The 14713-nt window shown below is 37.7% G+C and overlaps 1 protein-coding gene across 1 annotated transcript in view; it reads left to right on the forward strand.

Annotated features, from left to right (window-relative positions):
- The window catches only part of arfgef2 (ADP-ribosylation factor guanine nucleotide-exchange factor 2 (brefeldin A-inhibited)), a 99514-nt gene that overhangs the window by 2565 nt on the left and 82236 nt on the right, over positions 1-14713 (forward strand). The window contains exons 2-5 of the mRNA XM_061924747.1: positions 8560-8590; positions 10548-10671; positions 13692-13838; positions 14092-14271. Of these exons, the coding sequence (XP_061780731.1) occupies positions 8560-8590; positions 10548-10671; positions 13692-13838; positions 14092-14271 (482 nt within the window). The remainder of the gene's footprint in view (positions 1-8559; positions 8591-10547; positions 10672-13691; positions 13839-14091; positions 14272-14713) is intronic.

Genomic DNA, 14713 nt, shown 5'->3' on the forward strand with positions numbered 1-14713 from the left:
AACCTGGATCGGGACATCCCTAGTCTGGTGTGCCGTGGGTGATTATCTAATTTCACCTATTTGGGTTAAAAATGAAGTGGATTGTCCGAAGCTTAAACAGCAACAAAAGTGAGTTTAGTACAAAAGGTTTATTTACCAATAGTCAAAAAGTACAAAGTTGGATTGAGTTGCCCGTGCAGACAGACAGACAAACGTCCTCCGGAGGACACAAGAATCAAGCAATCACACATAGCCCTTGTCTCTTGGCCATTTTATCTGTTTCCTTCATGCGTCAAGGTCCTGTTGTTTTCGACCTGTTTGTTCTGCAATATCCTTGAATCCCTTAGTCATGATAGACAATCAAAACATTTTGTAGAATCATCAATCAATCAATCAACCTTTATTTATACAGCCCTAAATCACAAGTGTCTCAAAGGGCTGCACAAGCCACAACGACATCCTCGGTACAGAGTAGGGATGTCCCGATCCAGGTTTTTGCACTTCCGATCCGATACCGATACTGACCGATACTGGCCTATCTGAGCATGTATTAAAGTTTAAAGTTATTTAGCCTACTTAGTTGTCAGAATCATGTTGAAAAGGGTTTTAGTACTCTTGATAACAACTAGCCAGCTGAATTAGGGGCGTTTGAATAATACACAATGGTTGGTAACAAGAAACTGACCTGTTTATTCAAGGATAAACACAAAATAGACAAAATTATACATGACAAACAGAAATGGCATCATTGAAACTAGGGCTGGGCGATATGGCCTTTTTTTAATATTGCGATATTTTAAGGCCATATTGCGATACACGATATATATCTCGATATTTTGCTTTAGCCTTGAATGAACACTTGATGCATATAATCACAGCAGTATGATGATTCTATGTGTTTTGATTGATTGATTGAGACTTTTATTAGTAGGTTGCACAGTGAAGTACATATTCCGTACAATTGACCACTAAATGGTAACACCCGAATAAGTTTTTCAACTTGTTTAAGTCGGGGTCCACTTAAATTGATTTATGATACAGATATATACTATCAGATATATACTAACACCATAATACAGTCATCACACAAGATAATCACATTGAATTATTTACATTATTTATAATCCAGGGTGTGGAGGGGGGCGCCGGATGTAAGTGTCAAAAAGACAGCCAAAAGAGATTGATATGAGAACAAATCTAAAGTTAAAATATAGGGTAGAAATGTACCCATTTGCAGGAAATGTAGTCTTGATTTTCAAAATTTTCTTTCAAGGCTTGCATGTCTACATTAAAACATTCTTCTTCATACTGCATTAATATATGCTACTTTTAAACTTTCATGCAGAGAAGGAAATCACAACTAATCACTAATTTTTTCATACGGTGTTGATCTGAAAATTTTTGCCTCGGCATTTTGATGGTGTGGACGTGTGGCACCGAACGGAGATAAGCGTCTCGACAGACGTTATGATATTTGAACATTGATGACGAAAACTGTTTTCTCTGTCGTGTCCGTGTGTCGAAAATTGTTATGCGCTTATTTTTTTATTTGATTTTGTGCGTGGCATATAATTGCTATGCGCAGAGGACGCTGAGCAGTGTGCAATTGCACAGGCGCGCACCTTAGAGGGAAGGTTGGTCACACGGCTGCGCTAGCATCACAGCTAACGTTAGCCATGCTGCTACCTCTCTGCTCGGGGAGGGCGTATACGTATGTGACGTATGTCGTGACAGTATGTGACGTGTGTAAGAAGGTGCGCTTGCTGTCTGTGAGAGGGAGACACAGGAAAGAGTGAGAAGAGCCTGTCGTTTAATGCCAGCAGCTAAAAGCAACTGCGTGAGAATCCACAGACCTGTGGGTGTGTTGAAGGTGTGCTGGTAAATGCGGAACGGAAATTAGGGAGCAGCAGAAAAGTGGAATGTATTATTTAAATCGGTGCGTTGGAAAACACGGACCGGAGTTTTTTTTTTAAACTGGATCTGGATCGGCATTTTCCCATGCCTTGCCTATACGCATTTTTTGGCAAATATCGGCGGCCGATCCGATCCAAATATCGGATCGCGACATCCCTAGTACAGAGCCCACACAGAATGGTCAGAGCGACTCCATATTCATCTTTTACCTACATCTGGTCCTCCAATGGTTTAGAATAGAAAAGAATGAAACGAGCAGACATTCTTGACAGACACGAAATATAGTTCAAAAGTCAGAAATTCCACTACAAAAATATTTTTTGCAAACCAGTAATTATAGTCTGCAAATGATGTGTTGTTGTTGAGTGTCGGTGCTGTCTAGAGCTCGGCAGAGTAACCGTGTAATACTCTTCCATATCAGTAGATGGCAGCAGGTAGCTAATTGCTTTGTAGATGTCAGAAACAGCGGGAGGCAGGGTGCAGGTAAAAATGTGTCTAATGCTTAAACCAAAAATAAACAAAAGGGGAGTGCCCTTAAGAAAAGGCATTGGCTTAGAGAAGGCTATGCAGAACAAAACTAAAACTGAACTGGCTACAAAGTCAACAAAAACAGAATGCTGGACGACAGCAAAGACTTACTGTGGAGCAAAGATGGCGTCTACAAAGTACATCCGAACAGGACATGACAATCAACAATGTCCCCACAAAGAAGGATAAAAACAACTGAAACATTCTTGATTGCTAAAACAAAGTAGATGCGGGAAATATCGCTCAAAGAGAGACATGAAACTGCTCCAGGAAAATACCAAAAAAAAGAGAAAAAGCCACCAAAATAGGAGCGCAAAACAAGAAATAAAACACTACACACAGGAAAACAGCAGAAAACTCAAAATAAGTCAGGGCATGATGTGACAGGTGGTGACAGTACACCTACTTTGAGACAAGAGCTATAGTGGTCCATGCTTGGTTATGGTTTAAAGTCATACCCAACAATTGCGACTTTTTACTGTCAACTGAGTTTCGTTTTTTAATGATTTCTGCTGGTGGTGTGCCTCCGCATAACAACAAATAAAGAACCAAGCGAAACAAAAAGACTCTCTGGTATGATGAATTGAGTGACAATTTGTATATTAACATCTACACATTGGAAAAGGTATTTAGACTTAGACAAACTTTATTTATACACAAGGGAAATTGTTCCACACAGTATCAATCAATCAATGTTTACTTATATAGCCCTAAATCACCAGTAGCTCAGTTACAAAGGATGGAAAGGGTAAGGATGGGAAGGATAATGCAGGTATAAAGTAGACTAAAAATGTACCATAGTAGCAATATAAAATATAACATATATGTAATATTTACATATAATATATACGGTATATAGTATATACTGATATATTATTATATTATATTATATTTGTATATAATATATGTAATATTTACATATAATATAAACGGTATATAGTATATACTGATATATTATTATATTATATTTGTATATAATATATGCAATATATAACAAATCCCAATTACCATGTACAATATTACAGTATATGTAACAGCTCCAGCAAAAAAAAAGGGCAGCATAAAATAGAGAGTAGATCCAGCAGAAAATATATATTATAAACAAAGAGAGGTAGCTAACATAGAAGTGGTCAGGTAATAGACAGATATCATCTGCATATAAACTGTAAATGCTAAGGTGTCCTCACTTATGTTTGAATAAAACATTTATTATGCAAGTCAAACATATAAGATGTGAGCTGCCAAAATAGGTTCCTGCTTGTTTGCTGCTCTTGAATATGCAGAAGGCTTTCTGGTAATGTTGCATCATCCATGTAGTGAGATTGTGAAATAGCATCTCTGTCTGACGGTGCAAACATTTCACTACGTTGTCGTTCTTTTTCACTTCATATGATTGCAAAACCTCTCGCGTCTTCTTTTGCCCTTTGTTATCTTTCCACCTTGTCGTCGTTTTTCTTTGAGCTACATACACACACACACACACACTTGTATTTGTAACCTTCTTGAGACCTCCGAAAAATTCCGACTTCCTTAGGATCACCCTTTCTAGATATATAAAGATTTGTATTTACAACAATAACAATATATACATGCTATGCAAATATAAGAAAGGTAAGCTTTTAGTTTTTTGTTTTTTTTTGTGGAATTGTTTGTTTATAATTGTTTTTTAATCTTCATTATTTACTTCAAGTTATTACAGTATGTCTCTATATACATATTCTTTATTTTTATTTTTATTGTTTTTGGCCAAAGGGAGCGCATTTAAATTTCTTACACACACTTGTTATTTCATATGTTGACCAGAGGAGGAGCACTTTTAAACGCGACGCACAGTCAATTTGAAAAATCCCTCCTTTTTGGGACCACCCTCATTTTGATAGGTTTCACCACCAGGGGTGCAAATGAGACATTCTCTATTAGATGCAATGGTTTTACGTATTAAGACCATGATTTATGTCATCGCTTGTTCACACCTCCTCATATGGAAGGAACTTTTCCTTCTTGATGTCTCAAGAAGGGTAGAAATACACGAACATACACACATTTACACCCACAGGCAATAGGTGCGCCACTCTCATGTGTGCTCTATTGGAGCAGTCATGCGGAAACAATGTTCACATATTTTACTCATTAAACAAATCATCAGAACAACAAAATACAAATTTAAGCTTTTTTCTTATCAAATTATTAGATAAAGCAAAATGTTTCGATATACGTTCTGTTGCTTTGACTCCCGAATTTTCTGGACTATAGAGGGCACCGGTATGTAAGCCGCACCCACTAAATTTTAGAATAAAAAGTCTATTTTTCCATATATTAGCCACACCAAACTATAAGCCGCAAATATATATACGTTGTGAACTGAGTTGTTTACACAGAAACATTTTGTAAATGGTTATTTACATACCTTAATTCTTGCCAAACGGTACCTGTAACACGGCAGTAAAACGGATAATCAAACAAAACAGAAGTCATGGTCATGGACCCAATAGTTGCGGAAGCAAGCTTCCCAATCAGCTAAACAGACTCAATAACTCCACGGTGACATTTTGGTAAATTTACTGAGGAATTTGTGAAACTGAAACAACACAAAAATAATGCCATTTTAAGTTAAGAATACTAACATAGAGACTTGTAAACGTGCAGTGTTGGGTTAGTTACTGAAAACCAGTGCCTAGTTACAGTTACTAGTTACTTTATTTCAAAAGTAACTCAGTTACTTACACCAAAAAGTAATGCGTTACTGTGAAAAGTAACTATTTAGTTACTTATATATATATATATATATATATATATATATATATATATATTTTTTTTTATTTTATTTTTTTTTTTAAGGTCCCCTTTAATGCCCTTTTAGCCTTCATTTCAGTACTGTTATTGCACTGGAGAATAATACAATCTGTTGATCAACTTGACATGCATTTGCATCACTGAACTCTGCTAAGCCATGTGGTCTACATACAACACACAAAGACAAAGATATGTTTCAAAGGGCCAATTTATTTCAGGCCAGAACAAATTGACAAAACTATTTTAAATAGCTGCACCATAACATACATAAGTAACAAACAGCATAATAACAACATAGCTGTAAACCAAGGAAGGCACACACTACATACACAAAGCCTAACCAGGCGTTTTTTTCTCTCAAGGAATTGTGAAATAAAATCATGCCTGAAGCCCAGAACACTCTACACATTTCCCCAGTTTTAGTTTAGAGATCAGGAAAGATTGGCCTGGCCCACTAGCATCCCTATTTATATTTGTGAACGTTATAGTCTATCCATTTAGAGTGATGTGATAATCAAACACTCTAGAAGTCTAGAATGAAAGAGTATATAAGAGAATTGACAGAGTGTGTGTACCTTCACTGCGCAGTGCCTCGTTAAAATCCAGCCGCTGTTGCTTAGGAGGTGAAGTGTGTCTGTCTTTACTAGCTTCGTCGAAGCATGTTGCTTTTGTAGCTGTTTCAGCAGATTTGAATTGCTAGGACAGGATCTTTGATCCAAGACACAACTTACATTTCACTAAAATGTTCTTTTCTTTGTGGTCGACAAAAGAAAAGTAGTAAAAATATCTCCATGTTAAGAAACGCGGCTTCGGGCTTCGCCATGTCTTGTTAGTAAACACAGACACGCCCCCTCCCACACACACACACACACACGCGCGGCGCGCCTCTTCCTTGTCGCCTCTTCCGCAGCGCTCCAATAAAACACACTCAGATCTTCTCAGTTTCTAGCCCATACTACATAAAAAATAACGTAAAATAACACAGTAACACATCATGTAGTAACGGTTACTGAGTTACTGAATATAAAAAATAACGCGTTAGATTACTCTTTACCGCCGAAAGACGTGTTAGTCCCAACACTGTAAAAATGTTAGCGTATTAGCTAATGCTAACGACACTAGCTTCACTACATTACGATAGCACGTACAAATATGCATGAAAACACTCCTACAGACATCACAAAACTTACAAACGGAGTGACGATTGAAGAATCCATACGAGTAGAAACCCTATGGACGGCTAGAAGAGAGAACGGTACTTGTAATTCCGGATGAAATCTCAGTTTAAACAGACGGGGAATTTAGCACTGCAGCACCTGCACTGAGGTCAACTCGCCCAAAAGATGGCGCTATATCATAAACAGTAACACACCTTTTCAATGTCTTTGCTTGTTTTTTTTTCTTTAAAACTATTTTGCGAAATGGCCGTCGGCGAAGAATAATATGTAAATTAGCTGCACTGTGATTAAAGCTGCAGGGTTCAAAGCATAGGAAAAAAGTAGTGTCTTATTGTCCGAAATGTATGGTAATCATTTAATGAGTTTAAGTAAGAAAAACAAAAACAATCCAGACCGCCGGGAGTGTCTGGAACTTTAAATACGCTGACAGTTTCCGCATGGCCGCTGCAATAGAGCGCACATGAGAGCGGTGTTGCCACGAACAGCGGGGAATTTAAAAGAACATTTCTTCTTACACAGACATGTTAAAGTGCAATTTCAAGTTTTCTGATGTGCATCTATTTGAAAAAAAGAATGAAGTCTTTATCCTTTTTACTTTACTGTGCAGTACAGTAAGTTGGTTCCCATTGAACACGGGAAGTGAACAAACTACACTATATTGCCAAAAGTATTTGGACACCTGCCTTGACTCACATATGAACTTGAAGTGCCATCCCATTCCTAACCCATAGGGTTCAATATGATGTGGGTCCACCTTTTGCAGCTATTACAGCTTCAACTCTTCTAGGAAGGCTGTCCACAAGGTTGCGGAGTGTGTTTGTAGGAATTTTCCACCATTCTTCCAAAAGCTCATTGGTGAGGTTCACACACTGATGTTGGTCTCTCAGTCTCCGTTCTAATTCATCCCATAGGTGTTCTATTGGGGTCAGGTCAGGACTCTGTGCAGGCCAGTCAAGTTCATCCACGCCAGACTCTGTCATCCATGTCTTTATGGACCTTGCTTTGTGTACTGGTGCACATTCATGTTAGAAGAGGAAGGGGCCCGCTCCAAACTGTTCCCACAAGGTTGGGAGCATGGAATTGTCCAAAATGTTTTGGTGTCCTGGAGCATTCAAAGTTCCTTTCACTGGAACAAAGGGGCCCAAAACAACCCCACACCATAATTCCTCCTCCACCAAATTTCACACTTGGCACAATACAGTCCGAAATGTACCGTTCTGGTCCATCAGATTGCCAGATGGAAAAGCGTGATTCGTCACTCCAGAGAAGGCGTCTCCACTCCTCTAGAGTCCAGTGTCGACGTGCTTTACACCACTGCATCCCACGCTTTGCATTGGACTTGGTGACGTATGGCTTAGATTCAGCTGCTCGGCCATGGAAACCCATTCCATGAAGCTCTCTGCGTACTGTACGTGGGCTAATTGGAAGGTGACATGAAGTTTGGAGCTCTGTAGCAACTGTCGGCGCAGGAAGTCTTTGCACTATGCGCTTCAGCATCCGCTGACCCCTCTCTGTCAGTTTACCTGGCCTACCACTTGGTGGCTGAGTTGCTGTTGTTCCCAAACTCTACCATTTTCTTAAAATTGTTGACTTTGGAAATTTCACGACTGGATCTGTTGCACATGTGGCATCCTATGACAGTTACCACGCTGGAAATCACTGAGAGCGGCCCATTCTTTCACAAATGTTTGTAGAAACAGTCTCCATGCCTAAGTGCTTGATTTTATACACCTGTGATTAGGACACCTGATTCTCATCATTTGGAAGGGTGGCCAAATACTTTTGGCAGTATAGTGTATGTGACATGCGAAGGGTTACAAAGAAAAAAGCTTTGTTTCTTCCTTCTCCTTTTCAGACACATTTAACTGCGATGTGCTTACGTTCAAACCCCACATTGCCTTAAAATGGTTTTACGCACACTTTGACAATCGGCCCCCGCTCCGACAAATACCCTCAATGAAATAAATACGAGCGCCACACTTTTCCACGTGTCACTATTTGAACCACAGCAGTGTGGCATAGAAAAAAGTTCCTCTTTGTGCTTTAGCTAAATAAACAAGAAGTGTGCAAGAAGTGTGTTTATGACATGACATGTATGATATTCCACGTCATCACCGCAAGTGTGTAATCATGTGGTCTGAACATAATCTTTTCTTGGTCTTCACAGATGAAATCAAGGAGGAGCTTGAAAAACAAAAGTAAGTATTACAGTGTTTCCCATAAGGCCATAACAAGAAAGAAAAAAAAAAAAATATATATATATATATATATAATTTTTATTTTTATTTTATTTTTTTTATAATATATATATATTGCAACACAGTAAGCAGACCTTAACTTTCAAGGTGATATATGTGCTTCTCTTGCAATCGTGTTGCACAAAACATCGACTACGTTATTTGCTTTAAAATGACGAGTTTAAGCAAAAGACTTCTAAAGTTTTAGTCAGTGCTGCAGGAGTCTTTTTGAGGAGTACAAAGTCAGCGGTCAGTATTCGTTTCTACAGAGTGAATATAGTGCAGACCTGGGCAAATTAAGGACAGACAAAATAGGACACAAGCACACATACTGTACAGTAGATTTTCACAGCTTATATATATACCGTATTTTTTGGACTATAAGTCGCAGTTTTTTTCATAGTTTGGCCGGGGGTGCGACTTATACTCAGGAGTGACTTATGTGCGAAATTATTAACACATTACCGTAAAATATCAAATAATATTATTTAGCTAGACCAGGGGTCGGCAACCCGCGACTCCGGAGCCGCATGCGGCTCTTTGATCACTCTGATGCGGCTCAGCTGCATACTCCACGGTGACATTTTGGTAAATTTACTGAGGAATTTGTGAAACTGAAACAACACAAAAATAATGCCATTTTAAGTTAAGAATACTAACATAGAGACTTGTAAACGTGCAGTGTTGGGTTAGTTACTGAAAACCAGTGCCTAGTTACAGTTACTAGTTACTTTATTTCAAAAGTAACTCAGTTACTAACTCAGTTACTTACACCAAAAAGTAATGCGTTACTGTGAAAAGTAACTATTTAGTTACTTATATATATATATATATATATATAAAAAAAGGAAAAAAACATATATAAGTCGCACTGGAGCCCGGCCAAACTATGAAAAAAACTGCGACTTATAGTCCGAAAAATACGGTAATTATACATTTGAGTTAAGTACATAAATGTGTTATTAAAATTACATGTAATAATTACTGATTTGAATATTTCATAATTTATTAATTTTGTGATAAAATGATTGATTTTGTTATTAAGCGATTTGATTGATTAATGACACATTTAATTAATTATTCAAAGATGTATTTATTTATTTGATTTTGTTGCACTCGGCCCTTGTCAGCGCTTCACGAAATTATTTCATCAGTCAAGCTCAGCTGTCAAAGTTAGTGGGCGGAGTTAACACCTCATTGGTTCACCGGGACTTTCACTTGCAATGATTGGACTAAATTTGTGTTATCCCCGCCAACTAACGTTGATTGCTGCGATTGACAGAAGAGCGTAAGTTCCCGAAGCCCTAAATCAATCAATCATTAAATGAATAGTTGGACGCAATTTTACATTAAATAAAGAAATGACACATTTAAGTAATTATTTACGGATTTATTTAATTTTGTCCCATTTGGCCCTCCATAGAATGTGAGACCAGTGGCGGATGACAAAAGTGTGACGATAACCATTGATCAAATCACAATGGACAACACAATTAGTGAAATATCAATGACATACATTTTTTCAAGCTGATGCAAAATGTAAATATCTGATTTTACACTACTATTACTACTACTTGTACTACTTTGGCAGTACTTGATGCTAGTATCTGTCTGGAAGCATTTTCCTGTTTCCTCCTTACATTTAACAGGCACCTTCAAAGAGTGTTTTGAATTTAGTGAATAACTTCTTTTTAAAACACCTGTACAGCTATTAAAGGATTTATGGTGGCCACGGCTTGACCTTGGAACAGATTAATTTGCGTGACATGATTTCCTGTGGGAAGTCAAGATTGTGTTTGACTTAGGACGCTGCACTATACTACAGACTATGTACTATATATAGCATTTATACTAAAGTGTCCATATACTATTATATTAACATAAATAGTATCATTTTAACACCCTTTCTTCTTTGTAGGGATGGCACGGTGGTCCCGCCGAGAGCCAACTACATCGAGGCTGACAAATACGTGCTGCCCTTTGAGTTGGCCTGTCAATCAAAGTCGCCCCGTATAGTTAGCACTTCTTTGGACTGCCTGCAGGTCAACACGCACACACACACACAAATCCAAATACAGACACACAAATTAAAACATGCACACACCGATCTGATGAGACACACATATTCAGATACAGACAGACATTTTTTTTTACACACACAGACTGAAATTCAGACAGACCAATTTTTTTTTTTTGCACACACACAAATCGAAAAACGGACAAACACGCATACACCGAACTGATTACACACACAGATTGAGATATAGACACACGCAGTTTTTTTAAAAAACACAGATCAAAATTCGCACGGACAGATTATACACACGTCGAAATACGGACACACAAATTAAAAAACACACACACAGATTGAGATACACACACAAAGATCGAAATTCGCACGGACGTATTTTTTTTTACACACAAATCGAAATACGGATACACAAATTAAAACATGGACACACGGATTGAGATACAGACACACACATTTTTTTACACACACGGATTGAAATTTGCACAGACAGATTTTTTTTACACACACAAATCAAAACATGCACACACAGATCTGATTACACACACACACAGAGATAGACACACATTTAATACACAGACACAGATTTGAAATTTGGATAGAATTTTTTTAACACACACAAATCGAAAAACGGACAAATATATAAAACACACATACACACAACTGATTACACACAGATTGAGATACAGACACACACAGTCAAAATTCGGACGGACAGATTATACACACGTCGAAATACGGACACACAAATTAAAAAAACACACACACAGATTGAAATACACACACACGTTTTTTTTACACACACAAAGATCGAAATTCGCACGAACTGATTTTTTTTTACACACAAATCGGAATACGGACACAAATTAAAACACGCACACACAGATTGAGATACAGAGACACACATTTTTTTACACACACGGATTGAAATTTGCACAGACAGATTTTTTTTACACACACAAATCAAAACATGCACACACAGATCTGTTTACACACACATAGAGAAACAGACACACACATTTAATACACAGACACAGATTTGAAATTTGGATCGAATTTTTTATTTTTTTTATCACACACAAATCGAAAAACGGACGAACATATAAAACACGCATACACACAACTGATTACACACACAGATTGAGATACAGACACATACAGTTTTTTACAAACACACAGGTCAAAATTCGGACGGACAGATTATACACACGTCGAAATACGTACACACAATTAAAAAACACACACACACAGATTGAGATACACACACACATTTTTTTACACACACAAAGATCGAAATTCGCACGGACGGATTTTTTTTTACACACAAAATCGAAATACGGACACAAATTAAAACACGCACACACAGATTGAGATACAGAGACACACATTTTTTTATACACACGGATTGAAATTCGCACATACAGATTTTTTTTACACACACAAATCAAAACATACACACACAGATTGAGATACAGACACACAGTTTTTTACAAACACACAGGTCAAAATTCGGACGGACAGATTATACACACGTCGAAATACGGACAGACAAATTAAAAAACACACACACAGATTGAGATACACACACACATTGTTTTACACACACAAAGATCAAAATTCGCACGGACAGATTTTTTTGTACACACAAATCGAAATACGGACACACAAATTAAAACACGCACACACAGATTGAGATACAGAGACACACATTTTTTTACACACACGGATAGAAATTCGCCCAGACAGATTTTTTTTACATATACAAATCAAAACATACACACACAGATCTGATTACACACACACACACAGAGATACAGACACACACATTTAATACACAGACACAGATTTGAAAGTTGGATAGAATTTTTTATTGTTTTTTTTAACACACACAAATCGAAAAACGGACAAACATATAAAACACACATGCACAGAACTGATTACACACAGATTGAGATACAGACACACAAATCAAAATTCGGACGGACAGATTATACACACGTCGAAATACGGACACACAAATTAAAACACACACACACAGATTGAAATACACCCACACGTTTTTTTACACACACAAAGATCGAAATTCGCACGAACTGATTTTTTTTTTTACACACAAATCGAAATACGGACACACAAATTAAAACACACACACACAGATTGAGATACAGACACACACATTTTTTTACACACACAAATTGAAATTTGCATGGGCAGATTTTTTTTTACACACACAAATCAAAACATGCACACACAGATCTGTTTACACACAGAGAGAGATACAGACACACACATTTAATACACAGACACAGATTTGAAATTTGGATATAATTTTTTTTTTTTAACACACAAATCGAAAAATGGACAAACATATAAAACACACATACACAGAACTGATTACACACAGATTGAGATACAGACACACAGTTTTTTTTACAAACACACAAATCAAAATTCGGACGGACAGATTATACACACGTTGAAATAGGGACACACAAATTAAAAAACACACGCACAGATTGAGATACACACATTGTTTTACACACACAAAGATCAAAATTCGCACGGACGGATTTTTTTTTACACACAAATTAAAACACGCACACACAGATTGAGATACAGACACACGCATTTTTTTACACACACGGATTGAAATTCGCACGGACAGATTTTTTTTACACACACAAATCAAAACACACAGATCTGATTAGACACACACACAGAGATACAGACACACACATTTAATACACTGACACACATTTGAAATTTGGATAGTATTATTTTTTTTACACACAGAAATCGAAATACGGACACAAATTAAAAGACGCATACACAAATTTGATTACACAAACAGCTCGAGATACAGACACACACATTTCTTTTTGAACACACACATACCTAAATTTAGACGGACAGATTTTCTTAACACACACACACTCACACATACACATACACACACACACACGCACACACGTGACATATTTGGCATGAATCATGTTTCCATGTTTTGTTGTTTGGAATGCTCTGGAAATGCAGAAGCTAATAGCGTATGGCCACATCACGGGGAACGCTCCGGACAGTTGGACACCTGGCAAGCGTCTGATGGACCACCTGGTGGAGACCATCTGTAACTGCTTTCAGGGTCCGCAGACGGACGAAGGGGTGCAGCTTCAGATCATCAAGGTACGCTTCAGTGCGCAGCTACAATATTCTGCACACCAGTAACACACAATATGCACTTAATTTGTCTCCTTTTTTATAGTATTTTGACGAAAATGTCTTTTACTTATACTTTACTAGTCATCTAAATTAATTAAGTTTTAGTCGACAAAATTTTGCAACATTTAGTCAACTAAAACCACAGTACATTATAAATGATGTTTGTTTTTTGTCAGGAAATGATTTCTAATGCAAGATGTCTACTGCCTTCATTTAGGCACTGCTGACGTCTGTCACGTCTCCACACATCGAGATCCACGAAGGGACGGTCCTCCTCACGGTCAGAACGTGCTACAACATCTACCTGGCCAGCCGCAACCTCATCAACCAGACCACCGCCAAGGCTACGCTCACGCAGATGCTCAACGTCATCTTCACGCGAATGGAAAACCAGGCGGTGAGTTGGTACAGGCTGAGGATTATGCTGTAATTCTTATCGTTTAAACTAGAGATGTCCGATAATGGCTTTTTTGCCGATATTCTGATATTGTCCAACTCTTAATTACAGATTCCGATATCAACCGATACCGATATATACAGTTGTGGAATTAACACATTATTATGCCTAATTTTGTTGTGATGCCCCGCTGGATGCATTAAACAATGTAACAAGGTTTTCCAAAATAAGAGAACAACTTTAACTCAAGTTATGGAAAAAAATGCCAAAATTACGGCCCGAGCGCCGCATGCGGCCCGGCCCGTTAAGCTTTTCAATTTGGCCCGCCGGACATTTCCTAAACTTTTTTTTAGATCTTTAAGATGGAAATTGTAGCTGCCATTATGATGTGCAGTGATGTTTTCTAATGACCCTAAGTCTTTAACTATACAAAGTAGGGATG

This window comes from Nerophis lumbriciformis, linkage group LG01 (genome assembly GCF_033978685.3).
Source record: "Nerophis lumbriciformis linkage group LG01, RoL_Nlum_v2.1, whole genome shotgun sequence".
Taxonomy (NCBI): Eukaryota; Metazoa; Chordata; class Actinopteri; order Syngnathiformes; family Syngnathidae; genus Nerophis; species Nerophis lumbriciformis.